The 24,027-nt window shown below is 40.2% G+C and overlaps 1 protein-coding gene across 2 annotated transcripts in view; it reads left to right on the top strand.

Moving 5' to 3' along the window:
- Nucleotides 1-24,027, top strand: part of LOC126094690 (elongator complex protein 1) — a 139,418-nt gene that overhangs the window by 24,331 nt on the left and 91,060 nt on the right. For both annotated transcript variants that reach the window (XM_049909215.1, XM_049909214.1), the window contains exons 6-7: nt 8-146; nt 5,597-5,799. In XM_049909215.1, coding sequence (XP_049765172.1) covers nt 8-146; nt 5,597-5,799 — 342 coding nt within the window. The remainder of the gene's footprint in view (nt 1-7; nt 147-5,596; nt 5,800-24,027) is intronic.

Raw genomic sequence — 24,027 nt, 5'->3', positions numbered from 1 at the left:
TTTACAGATTGGAACCGAATTACCAAAAGTATACCATTGACAAATATTTAAAACGGTACAAATCAGCACTATCTCATATTTCAAAATGTCCAGAGCATTTTGATGAGTGCTTAGAACTAATAAAGACACACAGAATGTATTCTGAGGTAAGCAGAAATTCTCTCATTTGATAAATTTGACTGATGTACTCACAGAGCCCTTTTGTGACATTCGTTTTTTATTTTTGACATGCACGCAGTGTTCATAATGCTTGTTTTCTTCTCTTTTTATTTAGATGCCGCTGTATGAAAATAGATTTATGTCTCATTTAGAATGTTTGATGGTGCAGTGAGATTTCACATGATCTTCCCTTATTTTTGCAAATGCTGTGACTGTAAATACTTTCATAACTACAGTGTATGTAACTAATATCATGGTGGACTTGAAAGCACAACAGGGTGATCTTAGTGTGAGGATAAACAACCACTATACCATATTTCAAACAATCGAACATGTTATAAACACCCCTCAATCTTTTTCTTTCTCATAACTACAAACTTCTGATTTTACGATATGTGTACATGTTTCCAGTGTTTTCATTTCTTGAAGTATTGTAGATTATTATTACACACTCACAAAGTTTTTAATCCTTAACATCACAATGCAATTGCTTTAGTGTAAAATTAATTAGTTCCAGAGGTGTCACAATTTGGAGATTATACAAGCTCATCACTGTGCAGGAATCTTGAAGTCAGAATTTAATCTTCAGAAACAGCTAGCTAACCAGATTTGTAGCCAGATGCTGAGAGATTATTTAGTTTCTCCCAGAATTATTCTCGAAAGTTAGTATGTAAATAAGATCAGGTTTTGGGATGTTAGTTGCTCTCATACCATGCCGTATTTCTAAAATTTGTTTCAATAATGTTGTAGCCCAAAGTTTTCCGAGCATAATTACAGTTTTAGATTTCCCATACCTTGTATTTAAGGGAGGTTTTCTTAATTTTAATTTTCTTCATAATATAAATGAAAACATGAACTTTTTAATTGCTGTCAGCGGGAGTCGAGATCTGACACAGTAATCTAGCAGTGTTCTTGGCTGAGTACAGACTATGTCATATGCAGTGAATAGTGTAATGTTATGTGGCATGTATGAATAATGTGACATGAGCATTGTGCTATTACAAAGAAAATGGCTGGTGAGCTTCTGCTATAATGTGTGTAGTTCATGGCATTGTTAGGAAGTAATATCTTGGATCATCAAAATGTGTATGTTGAGTGAATAAAGTGCATAAAATGAGTAATTACTTAAGATACTTCCAGTGTTTTTCAATTAAGACCAAAACAGTAGTCAGTTTTGTAGCTCAATGCACAACTACTACTATTTTGGAATTTTCAGTTCTCAGTGAATCTTGGGTGAAAGGGAAGGTAAGAAATGGAAATGTTTCTAACAGCCAGACACAGCCAGTTATCATGTGCTAATGTGCTACAGCACACTGTAAATATTGCACTAAAATTATCCCATTTCTCTTTTAATGTGAGCCAGAAGTTGCACTAAAATTCTGACATTTCTGTTCAAATGTGAGCCAGAAATCACAATAAAATTATACCACTTCTCTTCAAATATATGCTAGTATGCAAACAAAACAGATGAAAACACATTTTGTTACGCTCTCTCTGCAATAACTAGAAACCAGTATTGAGTGCCGAAATGATGGTCAACAACACTATGATCAACTCAGAGAAGAGAAATAACTGTCTGTTTTCAACTGTGCATGCTCTGATGTGTTGTCATCCCTTCTGGCTCTAAGTTCTGTGTTGCTTATAGCACCTACAGTGTGAGGAATTTTTTAGGAACAGTTGATGTAATAGTGCCATGACTGAATGGTTAGGCACACTGACTGCCAGTTCATGAGCTCTGGTTTGATTCAAACATTTTGCAAGCTTTAGGGGCCAGTGGCCTCTTCTTCTGGCAGAAGGGTGGAAGGGGAAGGAAGAGGGTGTCAAGGAAAATGACTGGTGTGGCTTAGGAAAATGGGAAGAGTTGGGAAATATTGTCCAGGATCCCAGATCAAGATTGACTTACCGGATAGGATGAGAATGAAAGATTGATTCTTGGGGATAGCAAAGGATGAGATTTGACAACCTGAGAGCTTGAAGACGGGGTAATACAAAAGACAGTGATTGCTGCCAAAACATCATCCACCAGTTACTAAGAGCAAATAGCTAAGTCCATTGTATATGATAGAGATGGGAGGGGCTGAAAAATAGATGTATCAGAAAATGAAAGACGTAAAAAAACTAAAAGGGAGTGGAGAAATGAATAGTTACTGTGAAAAAATACTAGATTGAAGAAATTAATGTAAATTAAAGGCGAGAAACAGGGACATGTTGTATTTCCTGTTCCTAACTGCGGAGTCCTTAGAAACTGGTATCTGGTAGAAGACGCCAGGTGGCCGGTGCGGTGAAACAGGCACCGAGGTCACGACTGTCTTGTTTTAGAGCATGTTCTGCAACAGGATTTTGTGTGTTGCCAGTATAAACCTGTGCCTATGCCCATTCATCCTAACTGATAACTTAGTGGTAGTCATGATGATGTAATATGATGTTTTGTTGTTTCACAGGTGGCTTTCCCTTTAATAGTGTATGTTTTGCTATCAGGGCAGGTATAGGTGGTGGTAGGAGGGTTCATACTGTAAGGTAAGTCGTACAGCACAGCTGGTCGCAGGGTAGGAGACAGAGTAGAGAGTTGGGTGCAGAAGGAACATAGGGCTGACAAGGATATTGTGTAGCTTTGAGAGGGTGACAAAAAGCTATTCTAGGTGTGGTGGGCAAAATCGTGGGTAGAATGGGCCTCATTTCAGGGCATGATTTTAGAAAGTCATAGCCTTGTCGAAGTAGCTGATGAAATACATTCAAGACCAGAATAATACTGATTGAAAAGTAGTTTACTCCATAGTTGTTTTTTGGACAGGTCAGCAGTGCCAGGATTCGCTGTGATGACCTGGGAAATCTGCTTTCGAACTAGGCTGATAGTTAGAATAATTATGTCCTGTGAGTGCTGAGTTGAGAAAGGTGTTGTGTTGCTGTAAAGAGTCTGCGTCTGAACAAATAAGTCTGCCCCAAATGCCGAGGTTGTATGGGAGGGAACATTTCGACATGGAAAGGATGGTAACTGTAAAAAATGTAAATAGTGTTATTTGTTAGTAGGTTTAATGTGAACAGAAGCATGTAACTGACCTTCAGTGAGATGAGATCAACATCAAACAAAGTGGCATGGGATTTGGAACAGCACTATGTGAAATTTAATTGGGAGAATGTATTTAGAGATTCTAGGAATTTTATCAGGTCAGCCTGATGATAAGTCCATATGGAAAAGATACGTCAATGTATCTTAACCAGGGGCCAAAGGCTTACGGATTCCAGGAATGCCGCCTCCAAGTGACCCCCGCTTTCCTCAGATCCATGAGACTTTCGCCCCTGGTTTGTTTAAGGTACATTGATAACATCTTTGCCATATGGATTCATGATCAGTCTGAGCTGTTAAAATTCCTGGAATCTCTAAATACATTCTCCCAATTACATTTCACATGAATCTATTCTGAATCCCATGCCACTTTGCTTGATGTTGATCTCATCCTCACTGAAGGTCAGTTGCACCCTTCTGTTCACATTAAACCCACTAACATACAACAGTACGTACTTACATTTTGACAGTTGTGATCCTTTCAATGTCAAATGTACCCTCCCCCATAGACTCAGCATTCAAGGCAAACATATTTGTTCAGATGCAGACTCTTTACAGCAATGCACCACCTTTCTCACTTTGGCATCCACTGGACATAATTATTCCACCAGCCTAGTTCTAAAAGCAGTTTTCCCGGGCCATCATATCCAATCCTCATTCTGCTGATCCGTCCAAGAAACAACTTTGGAGTACACTACTTGTCAATCAGTATTATCCTGGTCTTGAATGTGTTAATCAGCTGTTTTGACCAGGTTATGACTTCCTAAAATCATGCCCTGAAGTGAAGTCCATTCTACCTACAATTTTGGCCACCACACCTAGAATAGCTTTTTATCGCCCTCTCAATCTACGCAATATCCTTGTCAGACCCTATGCTCCTTCTGCACCCATCTCTCTGGTCTGGCTCCTACCCTGTGACCATTCCCACTTGCCTTGTCATACGCACGCTCCTAACATCCCATACACGAGCCATGGGAGAGCCATCTGAAACAACGCATCATATACCACCTGTTATGTGAACACTGTTCAGAATTTTAAATCGGCATGACTACCGCTAAGTTATCAGTTAGCATGTAATGGGATAGGCAAAGAGTTAACTGGAACACACAAGATCCTGTTGGAGAGCATGCTCTAAAACATGACAGTTGTTACCTCAGTGCCTGTTTTTACCACACATGCCATCTGGATTCTTCTCTCGGACACCAATACTTAAGAAATCCACAAGTCCATCAGGCAGTACAACATGTCCTTTGTTCTTGCCTTCTACCTGCCCTTAATTTATGTTAATTTCTACAATCTCTGTATTTCTTCACAGTAACTATTCATTTGTCAATCCCCTTTTAATTTTCTACATCTTCCGTTTTCTGACCCATCTATTTTTCTCACCCTCCCACCTGTATCACATAAAATGGACTTAGCTTTTTGCTCTTGGCAACTGGTGGACAATGTTTTGGCAGTTCTCTGTTTTTTGTATTGCCCTATCATCCACAGTCTTTAATCTCTCAGGTTGTCAAATCTCGTCATTTGCCGTTTCCAAGAATCAATCTCTCGTTCTCATCCTGTCCAGTAAATCTCTCTTGATCTGGGGTCCTGAGCAACATTTCCCAACTCTGTCCCTTTTCCTAAACTGCACCTGTCATTTTCCTTGACCCCTCTTTCTTCCCCTTCAACACTTCTGCCAGAAGGAGGAGCCAGAGGCTCCAAAATCTTTCAAACTGTAACTGTAACCCTGTGTATATGTGTGTTCTCCTGCTGCTGCTTAGTGAGTAGATTTTTTATCTAGCCAGTTATGTACATTTTCAGAACATGATTATTTTCCTTGGTATTGTAAAATTTAAATATTTTTAAACAGTCCAATCTATACATATAAAATTGATGTATTTAATTTAGCTATGATTACTACTATAAGTCAAAAGGCTTCATAGTATACTGGTAAAATTTTGCACGAGCCATAACTGCAAACAGTCCCACTGAAATTTATAATAGTAACAATGTAATTTCCAAACTGCACAAATGTATGATTTGTGAATTGCAATCACCTTTATATACAGTGTGGAGAATCATGAGCTGTAAGGGCAACTGATTCCTAGTTGAAACAATGTTCAGAATGGCAGAATACTTGTAGTATGTTATGAAGTTAATTGAGTTTCTGAACATTACATTGTGATATCAACTACTCCTAATAAATTGCAAGGGCATCTTCCTATCATTTTTCCAAAAGTTTTTTCTTTTTTTTCTGGTCATGCCCTTTTGTCTTCTTACCCAAGTTTTCCAAGAATAGCCTCCACTGGCATTGTTCCTTTGCTCTTATTCTTGATATTGTATTCTGTGCAAAGTTTGTGTGTTATAGCATTTGTATTTTTCTATTCACAGGCCCTACAGCTTTTTAATAAGTCTAATGATCTTTACTGCAAAGTAGCTGAGGCCTATGCTGATTATCTCATAGCAGAGCATAAATTTCATGACGCAGGAATAATGTATGAACGTAGCAAGAAAATGGAAAAGGCACTGGATGCTTACCAAAGGTCTCTGGATTGGCAGGAGGCTTCCATTGTGCTGTCCCAGCTGAATTACAGGTGTGATAATTAACCATACTAGTGATTATTGTCTAAAAGTACAATAACAGTGTTATGTGATCAGCCAAATGAGTTACTTGAGCCACTGGATGTACGTGTAGGAGGAGCAGGGTTGAAATACCCAGATATAGATTTTCCATGCTGCCCCACCCTTATATAATATGAAATTGTGGCCTGTATACTGACCTCTTTCTCAGTTGAATGATAAACCCTAGTCATGGATTTTCTTTTACTGCTTCAAAATGCATTTGGAGAGTTCAGTCCCTGATCTCAGGAGGATACCAAAGTTTTCCGTGTCACATTGAAAATTCAAATGCATATTGCAAAGATGCTGCATTTATACCATAACTGCATTGCAGATACCACAATGTTTAAAAGTATGGAAGTGTTACTTAAATAATTTTGCAAAAAATAATGTGTATTAGACAGTTAAAACATAACAAAGTGACCATTGTATTAATAAAGAGGTTTGTGTTTTACCTGTTTGGACATTGTGCTGTATAAGACTGGTTCATATGTTCTCCTTTTATGTTGTTAGACCACAGCCTCTTGAAATGCTGTGTCAGACTCGTGCACTGGCTGCATGGGTATTACTGGAAAGGAACTCATTACTAATGCCTTAACTGTTATTAAGTAATATACGAAGAGCACTCGTAATTGTAACCTGCACATTGTCCATAAATGTTTATGTGAGTAACTGGATAACATCAAACTTCTGTCAACTCTACATCTATATACATACTCCGAAAGCCATTGTGTAGGGCATTTCAGAGAGTACCTTGTACCACTGTTAGTCATTTCCGTTCCTGATCTACTTAGAAATAGAGTGAGGGGAAAATGACTGTATGCTTCTGAACAAGCCTGAATTTCTCGTATCTTCTTCGTGATCCTGAGGCAAAAAGTATGTTGGTGGCAGAAACTCATTTTGCAGTCAAATTCAGATGCCAGTTATCTAAATTTTCTCAGTATTGTTCTGTGAATACATCCCGTTCAAAACTTTCACATAGAATGAATGACATTTCATTAACGTTTCATTTGTCTGAATCAATATCACAACTGTTGTCAAAATTATATGGTCTCTGAGGACTTGACATTTCTTAAAAGTAGGGCGGCTGTGCTAGGAACTTCTGTATTCTTGTCTGTGGAAACACTTTGTCCTGCGAAGTTCTGTGATCTCAATGCCATCTTGAAGATGCGTCATTCCTCATTTGATGTGACACTCTATATGTAAATAAAATTGCAGATCCACACAATACTTGCACTATCCTTTGTAAAAACATCCAGACGACTGTAGAAATAACACCACTGGTCAGAATGATGTCAAATTGCAACGGAATATTATCGGAGAAGGGGGAAAACATATGGCACTAGAAAAATAAATAGCTACAAAATGTAGCAATAGAAGGCACTATAAGCATCATAATTTAATAGTGATCGACTACAAATGACAAATGAATTATACATCAATGCCTAAGGTGAACATTTGACGTTAAACAAACTGTACTACTCAGTGTGCATGGGTGCACAGGTGTGATATTGTTAATTACGTAAGCCCATCCACCATGGGAAGGTCATATCACATTGGATGGGAAAAATCAATTTTTAATTGTCCTCAGGCTAAAGACTGCATAAAAAGCATCAGTCAAAATCAAATCTGATTATTAATTTCTGTGTGACTGGCGCAAAACATGTTCAGTATGCTGTCCACTGTTTTCTGCAACAAGTTGAAATTGAGAAACAGAATGTTCCACAGCTGATTGAAGTGTTTCCGGGCTCACATTCAGAATGTGTTACGCAATGCGCGCCTTCAATGCAGCTAATTTTGCAGTCAGAACACTGAACACAACATCTTTCAGATAGACCCACAGCCAGAAGTCATACGGATTAAGGTAAGGTGATCGGGATGACCAGGCTGTAGGGAAATGGTGACTGATAATTCTAGCATTTCTGAAATAGCGTTTAACAGTTGCTTAGCTGGATTTGCAATGTGCAGAGGTGCGCCATCTTGCATGAAAATGATACCATCCACACATCCATGCTATTGGAGAGGTGGAATGACATGGTTGCGCAAAAGACACTTCATAACGCTTACCAGTGACGGTACAGGTAACTGGACTGGAAGCACCTGTCTCTTCGAAAAAATATGGCCCTATGATAAATGATGCCATAAACCCGCACCACAGAGTGACCTTTTCAAGATGAAGTGATACTGGTTGATTTGCGTATGGATTCTCCATTGCCCAAATTCGACAATTCTGTGTATTGACATATACTGTTAAATGGAAGTGGGCTTCATCAGTCTTCCACGGCCAATCATTGTCCACTTCCACATGAGCAAGAAATTCTAAAGCAAAGGTCTCTCTTGCTAACAGGTCAACAGGAAGCAACTCGTGCACATGGGTAATTTTGAATGGATTCCAAAGAAGGATGCTTCGTAGGATTTTACGCATCGTGCTTATGGGTATGTCCAATTTTCGGGCAATTCTCCATGCACTAGACGTTTGCACACCACCACTCGTCTCCTCCTGCATTGCTGTGGCCATTGCTTTCACTGATGTTGAATCAATTCGTTTCCTCCCTTGACCAGGTTGCACACCAAAAGAACCTGTCTTTTCGAATTCCCGAATCATTTTCTCCAAACCCATGGCAGTCATTGGACCAATGCCTTTTTCAGACCCTTCAGTGTCTGGAACTTCTGCAGAGCAACATGTGCACAGTCATCATTCTTGTAATATAGCTTTACAAGCAGAGCGTGATCCTGCATTGAGACAGTCATGGCGAACATTGCAGAGGTGAAAGGAGGAAAAGCTGTGTACTCGGCGTGTTTATACCAACTTCGATGATGTGCATGATAGGTGTTTTCATTCATGTATTTTGACACATACAGCGCCAACTATTGATCAATTTTCACACTGTTTTTCTTCTTCTGCCGTATGTTTTCCCCTTTCTCTGATAATATTCCATTGCAATTAGTCATCATTCTGAGCAGTGGTGTTATCTCTACAATGTTGTGAAAGTTTAACTTCAATTATAATCATCCTGTACATTACTCTGCTGATACAATAATGGATATTAATTTAATGGTGCCATGACTGAGAAGCATGAACTGCTGATGAAAGGTGTTGCATTGTGTTCATTAATGGATTGCTGTAATTGCTGTTATGCAGTACCCTAAATGACTGCCGTCAGAGGGGTGTTACTCCTGGCCACATAGTGTAGGGAGGCTTTCAGTATGACTTCATCATGGCTGGTGTGTTAGAGAACTTTGAAAGCACAATCGTGTGTCACGGACATTCTGCGTTCTCATTTGACAGCTTTGTGATGCCATAATGCTCATCCACGCAAGATGCGTCACTCTGAACTGTCTGCATAATGTTGAGGCAGTCCTGTGGCCAAAAAGACCCCTATATCTGTCCCCTATACATCTTATGGGACCAGCTCAGATGTCAATTTCACCTCATTGTCAGTATTCACGCTATCGAGGAACATTTAAAACAGTTCTGGACAACTTTGCTTCAGGAGAGGACACAATGGCTTTATGATACACTTTCCAACCAAATTTGTGCATGAGTCCAGTCCAGAGGGGATTAAATGTCATACAGATAAGTGGTCAATATTGGTATGAAATAGCTATTAAACTTAAGTCAGTTTGTTGGTTTTGGAATCAAGTCATCCCATAAAAGTTATCTTATTTGTTGGTAGAATTCAGATCCTTTTTGCACTGTGTTGGTGATTTCATTTCTGTCAAGTTATCACTGGAGATTACACTTCTGAGGGAAGGAGAACTGTCCACACATTCTAGTTGGTGGTCTCCTAGTTTTACACTTGCTGGTTGTCCATCTCTGTTGATTGCCATCACCACTGTCTTGATCTTGCTGATGTTGAGGTTATATTTCTGGAACTGAGATTTCCATTCATCGAGTCTGATCTGTACTTCTTATTCAGTTTCACCCCATATCATGAAGTCATCAGCAAAGGCAAATGCATTCAGATCACCAGACTTCTCCATGACATTCTGCATTATAGTATCCATAACAGTAATGAATAATGGTGGGGACAGTGCACTTCCTTGCTGAACTCCACTCTTGGTCTCGAACCATGATGATCATCCTTCCCCAATTTGTACACAGGTAGTACAGTCTTTGTACAACATCTGAATTTTTCTTATTAGTCCTTCAGGCACATTCTCTTTCCTCAGGTATTCCCCGATCTTATCTCTCATAACACTATCATAGGCTTTTTCTGTAACCAGGAATACAATGACCAGGTTCTTGCCTTTCTCCCAATACTTTTCCATCAACATGCGGGTGCTAAAAATTAGATCTCTTGTTGATCTGTTACTTCTTAAGCCATATTGTTCCTCTTCCAGCTGTGGTTCTATGATAGTGCCCAGTCTCTTTTCTGTGATATTCTCAATTATTTTCAGCCCATGAGCCAATAGGGTTATTCCTCTATAGTTGGTGGGTTTCCACCTGCTACCTTTCTTAAACAGGGGAATTATTACACCCCTGCTCCAATCCGCAGGTATTTTGTTATCTGCCCATATGGAATTGAGTGCTCGGTTCGGCCATTGTGTGCCTTGGATACCTGCTGCCTTTATCATGTCTGTGTTCACTTCATCTGCACATGAAGAGTTTCCTTTAGGCATAGATTTTAAGGCTGCCTCTGTTTCTGTTCTGGTGATGGGAGTTTCCTCATTGTAAGTGTGGATTTCCAGTTCTGTATATGGTTCTTCGACTGATCTATTTAATAGATGGTCAAAATGGTTTTTCAGGACTTCTCTCATGTAACTTTCTGTCGTAACCAGATTTCCATTTTCATCTTCTAGTGCTTTTATGGTATTCATTTGATTCCTTTTACCTCTGATAACCTGATACAACAGTGTCTTATTACCTCTACTGTCCTCCTCCAATTTCTGAGTGAATATCTTCTATGCCCTGGTCTTTTCTTCTGCCTCATCTCCAATAAGTTCTGGTTTATTTTTCTCCCGATCCCTCTCTTTCCTGAAGAGATTTCTTTTCTTGATTACTGCTCTCTCACTTTCATTCCACCAAGGTGTTTCCTTCTCTCTTGTCATCATATTTGTCTTTCCACAAACTTCGGTGGCTTTCTTTTCCAATGTGTACCTTAGTCTGGTCCATTCTGCCTCTCCATTTTTCCTTTCATCTCTTGATAACAGGGATTTTATCTGGTTCTGATATTCAGTTCTCTTCTCAGTTTTCTGGAGTTCCCATACTTCAATTTTTGCCATTTTCTTGTTCTGTATTTTCGGCACATTGAAGTTTCTCAGGTCTGCTACTAATAGATGGTGATCACTGTCAAGGCTCTCGCTAGGGATTACTCTGCCATCAGTTGCCATTCTACTCCTCTCTTCATCCATGATGACATAATTGATTACGGTCTTTTGTGATCCATCGCAACTGTATCGTGTTATCTTATGGCTCTGTCTCTTCTCAAAACAACTGTTTTTCACCACCAACCCATTCCTCATACAGAAGTCAAGAAGATGCTCACCTTCTATATTTCTTCTACCATATCCATGGGGTATAGGAGTGCGGGTAAGCTGCTACAAACAGCATAGTGAACGCATTATTGTGGCCAAGATAGACACGAAGCCCACGCCTACTACAGTAGTACAAGTTTATATGCCAACTAGCTCTGCAGATGATGAAGAAATTGATGAAATGTATGATGAGATAAAAGAAATTATTCAGGTAGTGAAGGGAGACGAAAATTTAATAGTGATGTGTGACTGGAAATCAGTTGTAGGAAAAGAGAGAGAAGGAAACGTAGTAGGTGAATATGGATTGGGGCTAAGAATGGTGTCAGTTTCACCATGAATAAAGATCTAGAAGGAATCACTGACATTCAGTACATTACTGAGAGAATAATGAAGATGACTCTGCATTCATGGAGAGAAAAACTAACTTTAGTACAGATGTATGCACCTCAGACTGGATGTTGTCAAGAGGATAAGAACCAGATTCTTGAAGATTTAGAAAAAGTCATTAGTAAATAGAGAGTGATCATTATAGAAGACCTAAATGCACAGATATGGACAAACAGAATAGAATATGAGAATTTAATGGGACCCCATGGATGTTGTTGTTGTTGTTGTTGTTGTTGTGGTCTTCAGTCCTGAGACTGGTTTGATGCAGCTCTCCATGCTACTCTATCCTGTGCAAGCTTCTTCATCTCCCAGTACTTACTGCAACCTACATCCTTCTGAATCTGCTTAGTGTATTCATCTCTTGGTCTCCCTCTATGATTTTTACCCTCCACGCTGCCCTCCAATGCTAAATTTGTGATCCCTTGATGCCTCAGAACATGTCCTACCTACCGGTCCCTTCTTCTTGTCAAGTTGTGCCACAAACTTCTCTTCACCCCAATTCTATTCAATACCCCCTCAGTAGTTATGTGATCTACCCATCTAATCTTCAGCATTGTTCTGTAGAACCACATTTTGAAAGCTCCTTTTCTCTTCTTGTCCAAACTATTTATCGTCCATGTTTCACTTCCATACATGGCTACACTCCATACAAATACTTTCAGAAACGACTTCCTAACACTTAAATATATACTTAATGTTAACAAATTTTTCTTCTTCGGAAACGCTTTCATTGCCATTGCCAGTCTACATTTTATATCCACTCTACTTCCACCATCATCAGTTATTTTGTCCCCAAATAGCAAAACTCCTTTACTACTTTAAATGTCTCCTTTCCTAATATAATTCCCTCAGTATCACCCGACTTAATTTGACTACATTCCATTATCCTCGTTTTGCTTTTGTTGATGTTCATCTTATATCCTCCTTTCAAGACACTGTCCATTCTGTTCAACTGCTCTTCAAAGTCCTTTGCTGTCTCTGACAGAATTACAATGTCATCGGCAAACCTCAAAGTTTTTATTTCTTCTCCTGGATTTTAATTCCAACTCCGAATTTTTCTTTTGTTTCCTTTACTGCTTGCTCAATATACAGATTGAGTAACATCAGGGAGAGGCTACAACCCTGTCTCACTCCCTTCCCAACTGCTGCTTCCCTTTCATGCCCCTCGACTCTTATAACTGCCATCTGGTTTCTGTACAAGGTGTAAATAGCCTTTCGCTCCCTGTATTTTACCGCTGCCACCTTTAGAATTTGAAACAGAGTATTCCAGTCAACATTGTCAAAAGCTTTCTCTAAGTCTACAAATGCTAGAAAAGTAGGTTTGCCTTTCCTTAACCTTTCTTCTAAGATAAGTCGTAAGGTCAGTTTCACCTCACGTGTTCCAATATTTCTACGGACTCCAAACTGATCTTCCCAGAGGTCGGCTTCTACCAGTTTTTCCATTCGTCTGTCAAGAATTCGCGTTAGTATTTTGCAGCTGTGACTTATTAAACTGATAGTTCGGTAATTTTCACATCTGTCAACACCTGCTTTCTTTGGGATTGGAATTATTATATTCTTCTTGAAGTCTGAGGGTATTTCGCCTGTCTCATACATCTTGCTCGCCAGATGGTAGAGTTTTGTCAGGACTGGCTCTCCCAAGGCCGTCAGTAGTTATAATGGAATGTTGTCTACTCCCGGGGCCTTGTTTCGACTCAGGTCTTCCAGTGCTCTGTCAAACTCTTCACACAGTATCGTATCTCCCTTTTCATCTTCATCTACATCCTCTTCCATTTCCATAATATTGTCCTCAAGTACATCGCCCTTGTAGAGACCCTCTATACACTCCTTCCATCAGGTAAAGAAGAATATTCTATAGCTATGAGAAATTTCTACAACAAACTAGGTATGTGGAAAAACATGTGAACCTCTGTTAACACCGTATGTAAATGAAAACGATGATATTCCAGAAATCCTCACAAAATAAATAAGAAAAGCTGCAGTTGAAATGCAGGATGGAAAAGCAGGAAGTATTAAGATCTGTATGACTGAAGTTATCGGAAAAGGAGAGAAGTAAAAAGACTGTGTGCGTGGTGGAATGAGGGCTGATAAAGACCTTACAGGCCAAAAGCTTTATTTGTGACAGTCTTTTTCTTGTGCCTATCTGTTACTTAGCATCTCTGCTATATGGTGAGTGGCAACTTTCCTTTTCGTAATATTGTTACATTCCATTCTGAATTTTCTATTGTTTGATTGTATAGTGTTTTTTGGCAGTCTTGGAGAATGCAGGCAGGCGTTGTCATGGAGTAGCATCACTTCATGCACTCTTCTGTCAGTGTGTAATGAAGCAGGGTTGCCCACTGTTATCCTGTTTTGGTTTTACACTCCTTCAGTAACTTAGTTAAGCAATGAACTTTTATTTATTTATTTTTTTTCATTTTCACTACTCAGATTCCGACTACAGATTCTGTGGCCTTCAGCCTCATAGTACAGAATTCAGAAATAGTTTAAATAAAATTCCCCTAGTAAAATCTATTATTTCAGTACAATCTAATGTCTATTGTGAAAGTAATGAGCTAATTAGTTTTATTGGAAATGCATCCTATTGAAAGTTATGAACAATGACGTATATTGTGCAATACATATTAAGTAAAATTCGAGTGAGCTAATAGATCGAATTCAGCTATAAGACTGCATCCAAAAGAAAGCCTAAATTTTACTGATGCCAGCAAAGTGTTTAAATTAACCTAAAGTGTATTAGTTAAATAGATATTAAGACTTGAAATCTGTAGCCTGTATGACTTTTCAGTGCCAATTGTGACCAAACTACTAAATAATTCCGAGACCTGTTTTGATACTTTTGCTACCTTTATTTTTCTATGTAAAATGACTCCAGTCTCAACTTTGTAAGTGCATTAATTAAGAATTAAGTAAATTTGAATAAGTAAAAATTATTGTTGAAGATGGCTGCCATGATAAGTCGGGAGTTCCCACTGCAGATGCATAAGTTAGTTCCGCGTATTTAAATTGATACAGCTCACTCATGTTATTTAAGTAATAAAACCCAACAGTTAGCTTCAAAACCAATTAGAAAGGATCATTTTAACCCTGGGAAATTATAAACTATAATATATTAACAGAAATAGTCAAATATTCAAGCACTCGTCTACGTATATAAGGTCCGAGCTGGTGCAGTTCTCAGTTAGTTCTTGGTCAGATTCTCATGAAGCAAAAGTGCGGCAAGTTGGTTAATTTTTCCGGTCAGTACCAAAAAAGTGTAATTGTGAACATTGTTAAAGACTGGAAGTTTTTGACCTACCTAATGTGACGATTAAGTGTAAGAGGCCTGGTCACATGAATATTGTGTGTGTGTGTGTGTGTGTGTGTGTGTGTGTGTGTGTGTGTGACAACAAATAAATCGCACTGTGGTTGTCATAAATGTTCAACAAAGAATACGGTCTTGACTTTTGATTTTGGAAAACTTAATCTAGGATCCTGGCTTCTTAATTTTAGTGTGATTTAGGTGAGATGGACGCAGCTACCGGGAAGACAATATTGAATAAGCAAAGCAAGGTAGGTCGGGAACACTGCGCACTATCTACTGGGTGAGGAAATTTTCAATACATCTGGTCGTGACGTGAACTTTAAGTGGCACTAATACAATTACACCTGCGAGAGGTCTCAGGTGTTGACAGTAAATTTCAGAAGTGATGGCTACACCTTGGAAAAGCAATTTGTAGTGCACCCTACCATCAGTGTTCCACCAGATGCATAACATTATCTTTTGTGGAGGCGTGCAGGTCTTTGTACAGGGAGTTACTGTTTTTCTTGGGCTCAGGCATTCCTTTCTTTTCCTTATGGTTGCATAAAGATACCATTTCTCATCACCAGTAATGATATAGGGTAGGAATGGTCATTGTTGTTAATGAGCAAGCAGAGATGCACATATGGCCACCCACTGATTTTTGTGATTTTGGCTTAGAGCATGCAGTACCTGTACATGCGATTTTTGAACCTTCCCCATTTCATGCAAATGTCACACGACTGTGGAATGATCACAGTTCATCACATTTGCCAGTTCGTGAGTACACTGACATGGATCACTGTAAATTAAAGCACTGAAACGATCTTCATCAAACCCCAAAGGTCTTCCTGAATATGGAGAGTAATTAATGTCAAGACAACATTCCTCAAAGAGAGAGAACCATTTGCTTGCTGTGTTCTGTCTATTGGCATTATCCCCATACATGACACATGTTTCGTCTGCCTCTGCTACTTCCAGCCCTCTACTGAACTCGGAACAGAAGAATATGTCGGAAATTTTCCAATTTCTCCACTTGGCACTCCATTTTGTAACATCCACAGCTCACTCACCATCTTCAAATTACAATATGTAAACTCAAATAGCAACAATGAACTACAAATAAAAAATGAAAATTGATAAATAAACTGTAGCAACTGGAACACCAACATGCAATACAAAAAAACTACGAACTTATGCATCAAACTAATATTTATAGCAGTCCTTGAGACAGCTACATCCAAAATTATCTGGAAGTGAGAATAAATGGGAAAAGACTCACTAACTTGATATTTGCAGATAATATAGTAATCCTAGCCAACAATATAATAAAATTGCGATCATCTATAAAAGTGGGCCTGAGATAAATCTGTGCAAAGCAAATACTGCCCACAACAAATGGGTCACTGAAAGACAAATAATATTGAACAACTATCTAAAAATGCTAATGAATATGTTTATATGGGATTGCTAACTGATAACCAAGGAAACTTAAAACCCAAAATTTCCATCTGAATCATGTTTGGCTGGATGGGTTATGGAGGAAACACAACTGTTTTTAAATCTAGTATGATAGCAAAATTAAAAATGGTTGTTTTTGAACAGTGTGTTCTTCTCTTACTAACACATGGCTGTGCAACTTTGATTTCAAATGAATTTTTCTAAAGAAAGCCTTTTAATAGCTCAGAGAGCTATGGAAAGGTCACACCTAGGTTTCAGGTCTCACTAAGAAAGATTGGAAAATAAGTGAAAACAAAAGAGAAATAACAGACATTCAGGACATAGTGAAAAGGGTAACAAAAAAAAAAGGGTTGTAGATTTCCTCTGGCAGAGGACAACATGGAAACAGTGACTGAAATTGTATTTGTTGGCTTTAGGTTAAAGAGGTTTCACCTTGTAAAGATTGAATTAGCTGGACAATTAATAAATATTGTCTGTAAACATTTGCATCAGTCAGTAACTGGATAACATCGAACTTTGTCAAATCATACATTTAACCTGAAACCGTCACATAGAATGATTTCATTTTTCAATCAATCCTCATTTATTCTTCAGTCTCAGTTCACATTTTTAGTATGTTTTGATTTCTCTGGGTCATCTTCAGGTCTAAAACAAAGCAAAACTAAGGATGTATTGTTTATTTTTTACAGTAAATAGAAAATCATTGTACATGAATGTCGAATTTACTTACATGGTTGTGTCAGCAACCCTTTGTGTCTGTGTTGGAGCCTCATATCAGAGTACTGTATTTTGTAACTGTGGTCTGTGTTTTATGTGTTTTAAATTGGTATCAGGTTGAGGTAGGGGAGAGAGGAAGAGGAAGAGGAAGAGGGGGAGGGAAGGGAGGGGTATGAAGTGAGGGTGATAGGGAGAGGGGAAAGAAAGCAGGAATGTCAAGAGTTTAACAAGAAACTCTTACAATAAAATTTTAAAAAGTACGATGACGTAAACATTCTCATTAAAATATTAAAAGTGTAAAACAGTGGGTGTGTAAACCGTAAAAGACATAAAATAGTAAAATTATAACATGGAATGAGAGGGATTGGGAAAGGAAAAAGTCGGTATGGAGTAAAAATTTTTTAAATTAAAATATTAAAAGTGTAGACCAATGGGTGTGTAAAAGGCATAAAATGCCATGCTAGCACAAAGATTAAAAATGCTATGAACATTTTATGAGCAAAATGCTATGAACATTTTATGAGCAGTGTAGTTCACAAAATACATATGAGTTTGCAGATGAAGTTAATGATATAGTTATACCAGCTGATTACCTCTTTGCGTCCCTAGATGTTGTCAATTTATAAATTATCATGCCTATCTGTGAGATGTTATTAATAATTATGAATAACTTTATACAAAATAAAAAATGACTACAGGAGAAATAGTTGAATTATGGAACTTACAGAACTGATGTTATCCTACAACTGTTAATGGGGACTATTACCTAGTCGGGCATTATTGCTGAGACTTTCCTTAATCATTGGGAACATAACTTTTCACTAACAACATCCCCTTTGCCCATGGCTTTGCTGGAATTGAACATTAGTTTCCCCAACACCGGGCTGACTCTAAACATACAATCTCCTCCTCCTTTCTGAACAGTGTAACTATGTCCTTATCTTCAAATTTCTCCTTTGAAGGCATCGCTTATGAAAAAAATATGTGGTACAGCAATGGGGACCTGAAGGGCCCCATCCTATGTCAACCTATCCATGGGCCATGAAGAAGATTCCTTCCCAACCACCCAGAATCCCAAATCCTTTACCTGGTTCAAATTCATTGATGATATCTTCAGGAACTGGACTGAGGGTGAGGACACAATATCCAGATTTCTCTAGAACATCAACACTTTCTCCCACATTTGCTTTGCCTGATCCTTCTCAACCTAACAACCCACACGGAGCTCAGCTACTCTTTGGTGAGTTCGTGCTTGGCTGTCATGGGGCCCTAGCCTTTGCAGCATCTCTTCTGTTACCGTGCTGCATATCTATCCTCCTGCCGTTCTTTCTCCCATCTCTAGGGGTACATGTCTTGGGTATTTTTGGGAAGGTGGTCTAAAGCTTTGGTAGTCTGGCATTGGAACAGTTCCTCATCTGATTTTTCTGTATTTTTTTGTTCTCCATCTCTTCCCCTTCCTCCACTTTGGCATTTGAGGTCTCTCTTTGATTCTTCTTCCTCCCGGTGTACTTCTGAAGGTTGGCCCATGCATTTGACATGTAACAGGTGACTGTGTAACACATTATTCCCAACCCTAGGTCGACACGTAGGGCTCACATGTACCCTCTGGTACAGGCCAAACCCATGGAGGAGTGATTGCCGGAGCTGTTATCTTCCCAATTGCTTATTGGTCCCTCTGCTGGAGTTCGGGAGGTATGACTTGAGTGTGAACAATCACCTAAGGGGACTCCAGTTAGAAGGAGTGTGCCATCGGAGATGCTGGCAATCGTAGGAAATTTTTTTGCAATGAGCCAGTCATCTTCATCACAGTCTAGGTCTACTAAATGTAAACAGAATGAGGCTAAAGACTCAATAACCCTCCCAGTTGCAATTAAGTTCTCGTAGTGTCATGTACTGAAGGAGGTCATCACGCACTGAAGAAGATCAGTCTTTTGCTACAGTTAATCCGTTTATTATTCAGAAAGGTGTTGATGCAGTTGCAGGCCCTGTGAAATCTACTCTTGCTTACATAATGGAACTTCGGTTCTGGAGACCAATTGTGATTTTCGAGCCCAAGAACTGGTAACAGCTTTGCTCCTCCACAGCTATCCTGTTCCTGTCGAGGCCCATTGTACGCTGAGATTTTCACATGGTGTTATTTACATATGGTTGCCCCCCCTCCCCCTCCCCCCTGGGGACTCACCATTCTTTGGTGAGTTCCTGTGTAGCTACCAGGGGACCCCAGCTTTTGCAGCATCTTTTCCTTTCTGTGCAGCATGTCTGTCTTCTTGCTATTCTTTTTCCCCTCCCTTGGGGAACATGTCTGGGATGTTTTTAGGAATATTTTGTGTATTTTCAGTAGCCAGACATCAGAACAGTCCCTTCACTCTTTTTTTTTTTTTTTTCGTTCCTGTTTGCCTTCTTTGCTTCCCTTCTTCTATCCTTCTTCTGCATCGGTGTTAGACACTGTGCACTCCTGAAGGTCTGCCCATGTATCCGACGCCTAACAGTTGACTGGGTAACGTGTAATTCCTAGTCCCTTGTTGACATGTAGGGTTCGAACGTACACTGTAGTACTGGCCAGGCTCAGGGAGAGGTAATTGCCTGAGCTGTTACCTTCCCAAATTGTCAATTGGTCCTTTTGTCAGGTGTTTGGGAGGTGTGACCTGAGGTGTGAACAATCACCTAAGGCGGGTGCGCCCCCTCTGAGGAGGAGTTCCCAGTTGGAAGGAGCGCACCATCAGAGACGCTGGCAGTCATGGGATTTTCTCGCAGTGAGCCAAACATCTCATTCTCAGTCTACATCTACTCAATGTAAATGGAATGAGGCTGCACCTCTATTCCTCGTGCTTTCGCATACTGAAGACGATCAGTCCGTTGTTATAGTTAATCTGTTTATTATATAGTAAAGTGTTGATGCATTTCCCAGCACTGTGAAATCCTGCTCTCGTTTATGCAGTGGTCTTTGCTTTTGGAGACTACTTGTGATTCTCAAACACAACTGCTTGCCGCTTCGCTCCTCCATGGCAGTCCGGTTCATGTTGAGGCCCACCAATTGCTGAATTCTTCGCGTGGTGTTAATTACTAGGGTGCCCAGTGGTCTGACTGAGGCAGAAATTCAAACTGACCTCTCTGATCAGGACGTAATTGCAGTCCATCGGGTGATGGAAAAGGTAGATGCCTCGTTAGTGCCCCCACACATTCTTTTTCTCACATTTTATAGAGTAGTCCTTCCCTCCAAGATCAAAGCAGGCTATGAAGTTATCACGGTCCAACCATACATTCTGAACCCAATGTGCTGCTATCAGTGGTATCATTACAACCGCACTCGAATGTCCTGTCAACACCTAGCCAAACATGTAACCTGTGGTAGGGATGCTCACGAAGGCGAATGCCTGCCTCCTCCTCCCTGCAGTATCAATTGCAGTAGTGACCATGCGGCCTCCTCCCGAGATTGTTCCATGTGTCTTGATAAATGGGTTGTTCAGGAGATCTGGGTAAAGGAAAAAGTGCCTCACTCTGTTGCTTGTAAGTGGTTGGTTAGTCTGAAACCCTTCTTTTTACATTTGGCACTTACAGTACCCTTCTTGCTACATTGTGCTTCATGAAGGACTTGGCCACGCAGACGGGCGACCACAAATTCATCCCCAATGTCACGGTAGTATCACTGTCTCCTACTCCTACTCCTCCTACTCCTCCTCCTCCTCCTCCTCCTCCTCCTCCAGCTTTGCAACAAGCTATTAAAATTTTTGCCTCATGTGGAGAAATCACCTGCTACACAACCAGCAGGCTGGAAAGGACAGAAGGAATACTCCTGCAGGGACTTTTTACGTCCCTCCAGCCAACGAACATCTGAATCATCATCTGCCAACATCAAATGTTCCAAGAAATCAAACAAAGGCAAACGGTCTTCTCCTTCACTAACTTGGAGATCCTCTTCAGTGATGTCATTATCTATATCCTCACCCGGCCAACCTCTGTGTTGCCAATGCACGGTGTCATCTGTTTTTCTGCCCTGGACTCCGCAGACCGACAGAGGGAGAATGCCGATGCCTCTATCAATCCCATGAAGCAGGACCCTCCAGCCTCTGCACCCTCCAGCTGAGAGTCTTCAAAGGCTGGCACTCAGCAGCTGCCGTGGTGCCACCCTTTATTTTTTCCTGCCCCCCCCCCCCCCCCTTCTCATCATGACTCTCCTCCAATGGATCATTTGCACCCTTAGATACAACAAGGAGGAATTAAGACTTCTCTTAGAATTGCAGCATCCACTTGTCCTCTGCCTCCAGAAAACAAAATTGCATTCTCATGACCACTATGATGTCTTGCATTTCTTTCCAGTCCATTGTAGCCTTCCTTCTGGGGACGGCATTTTTCACCTTTTCGCGTTGTACTTTTTACATACCTCGGTCATTGGGGGTAGACTTCCTCTAGCTTATTGGTCAACTCCAACACCCCTTTTTGCTGCTTGGTGACTTCAATGAGAGCACCATCCCCTTGGTTGAACTTCTCAATCAACTCAACCCCATTTGCCTTAACACTGGAACGCCCATGTCCCTTTCAGACTCCATGGAGCCGAGTAGAAGGCTTAAACCAGAGACTCAGACGATTCTGCGGAGATCTGGGGTGCAAATTTCTCGACCTCCACTATCGGGTGGAGAAAAGTTGGGTCCCCCTGAATAGGTCAGGCGTGCACTACACGCAGGAAACAGCTACAAGGGTAGCGGAGTACATGTGGAGTGCACATGTGGGTTTTTTAGGTTAGAGAATTCCCTCCCTAGGCCCGACAAGACGCCTCCTGAGATGCGGCAAGGTAGGCAAAATGCAACAGGGAATAACAATATTAATGTGGTAATAATAAACTGCAGGAGCGTCTATAGAAGGGTCCCAGAACTGCTCTCATTAATAAACGGTCACAGTGCCCATATAGTACTAGGGACAGAATGTTGGCTGAAACCAGACGTAAACAGTAATGAAATCCTAAACTCAGATTGGAATGTATACCGCAGAGACAGGCTGGACAGTGAAGGGGGAGGCGTGTTTATAGCGATAAGAAGTGCAATAGTATTGAAGGAAATTGACGGAGATCCGAAATGTGAAATAATTTGGGTGAAGGTCACCGTTAAAGCAGGCTCGAACATGGTAATTGGATGTCTCTATAGGCCCCCTGGCTCAGCAGCTGTTGTGACTGAGCACCTGAAGGATAATTTGTAAAATATTTCGAGTAGGTTTCCCCACCATGTTATAGTTCTGGGTGGAGATTTTAATTTGCCGGATATAGACTGGGAGACTCAAACATTCATAACGGGTGGCAGGGACAAAGAATCCAGTGAAATTTTTTGTAAGTGCTTTATCTGAAAATTACCTTGAGCAGTTAAACAGAGAACCGACTCGTGGCGATAACATATTAGACCTTCTGGTGACAAACAGACCCAAACTATTTGAAACAGTTTACGCAGAACAGGGAATAAGTGATCATGAAGTGGTTACTGCATCGATGATTTCAGCCGTAAATAGAAATATTAAAAAAGGTAGGAAAATTTTTCTGTTTAGCAAAAGTGACAAAAAGCAGATTACAGAGTACCTGATGGCCCAACACAAAAGTTTTTTCTCAAGTACAGATAGTGTTGAGGATCAGTGGACAAAGTTCAAAACCATCGTACAATATGCATTAGATGAGTATGAGTATGTGCCAAGCAAGATCGTAAGAGATGGAAAAGAGCCACCGTGGTACAACAACCAAGTTAGAAAACTGTTGCGGAAGCAAAGGGAACTTCACAGCAAACATAAACATAGCCAAAGCCCTGCAGACAAACAAAAATTATGAGAAGCGAAATGTTGTGTGAGGAGGGCTATGCGAGAGGCGTTCAATGAATTCGAAAGTAAAGTTCTATGTACTGACTTGGCAGAAAATCCTAAGAAATTTTGGTCTTATGTCAAAGCGGTAGGTGGATCAAACCAAAATGTCCAGACACTCTGTGACCAAAATGGTACTGAAACAGAGGATGACAGACTGAAGGCCGAAATACGAAATGTCTTTTTCCAAAGCTGTTTCACAGAGGAAGACTGCACTGTAGTTCCTTCTCTAGATTGTCGCACAGATGACAAAATGGTAGATATCGAAATAGATGACAGAGGGATAGAGAAACAATCAGTATTGCCTCGCGTGTTCTTCTGTTTCTCCAGAATCCAAACTGATTTTCCCCGAGGTCGGCTTCTACCAGTTTTTTTCCATTCATTTGTAAAGAAATCATGTTAGTATTTTGCAACCATGAGTTATTAAACTGATAGTTTGTTAATAATCACACGTGTCAGCACCTGATTTCTTTGGAGTTGGAATTATTATATTCTTTTTGAAATCTGAGGATATATCACCTGTTCATACATCTTGCACATGAGATGGAAGAGTTTTGTCATGGCTGCTCTCCCAAGGCTCACAGTAGTTCTAATGGAATGTCGTCTACTGCCTGGTCCTTGTCCTTGTTTTGACTTAGTTCTTCCAGTGCTCTTTCAAATTCTTCTCGCAGTATCATATCTTCCATCTCATTGTTACCTATGTTCTCTTCCATTTTATAATACTGCCCTTTTATGGACACTCTATGTGACTGAGTGAGGTGGTGCAGGGGTTAGCCCACTGGACTAGCATTCGGGAGGATGATGGTTCAAACCTGTGTCTGTCCATCCTGATTAAGGTTTTCTATGATTTCCCGAAATTACTTCAAGTAAATGCCGGAATGGTTCCTTTGAAACGGCATGGCCGACTTCCTTCCACATCCTTCCCAAATCCGATGGGAGCAATGACCTTGCTGTTTGGTCCCCTCCTCTGAATCAACCAATGAACCAATGCTCCTTTCACCGTTCAGCTTTCCCGTCTTTGCTTTGAACTGGTTTTCCATCTGAGCTC

This window comes from Schistocerca cancellata, chromosome 8 (assembly GCF_023864275.1).
Source record: "Schistocerca cancellata isolate TAMUIC-IGC-003103 chromosome 8, iqSchCanc2.1, whole genome shotgun sequence".
Classification (NCBI taxonomy): Eukaryota; Metazoa; Arthropoda; class Insecta; order Orthoptera; family Acrididae; genus Schistocerca; species Schistocerca cancellata.
This window is presented reverse-complemented; position numbering and strand designations above follow the sequence as displayed.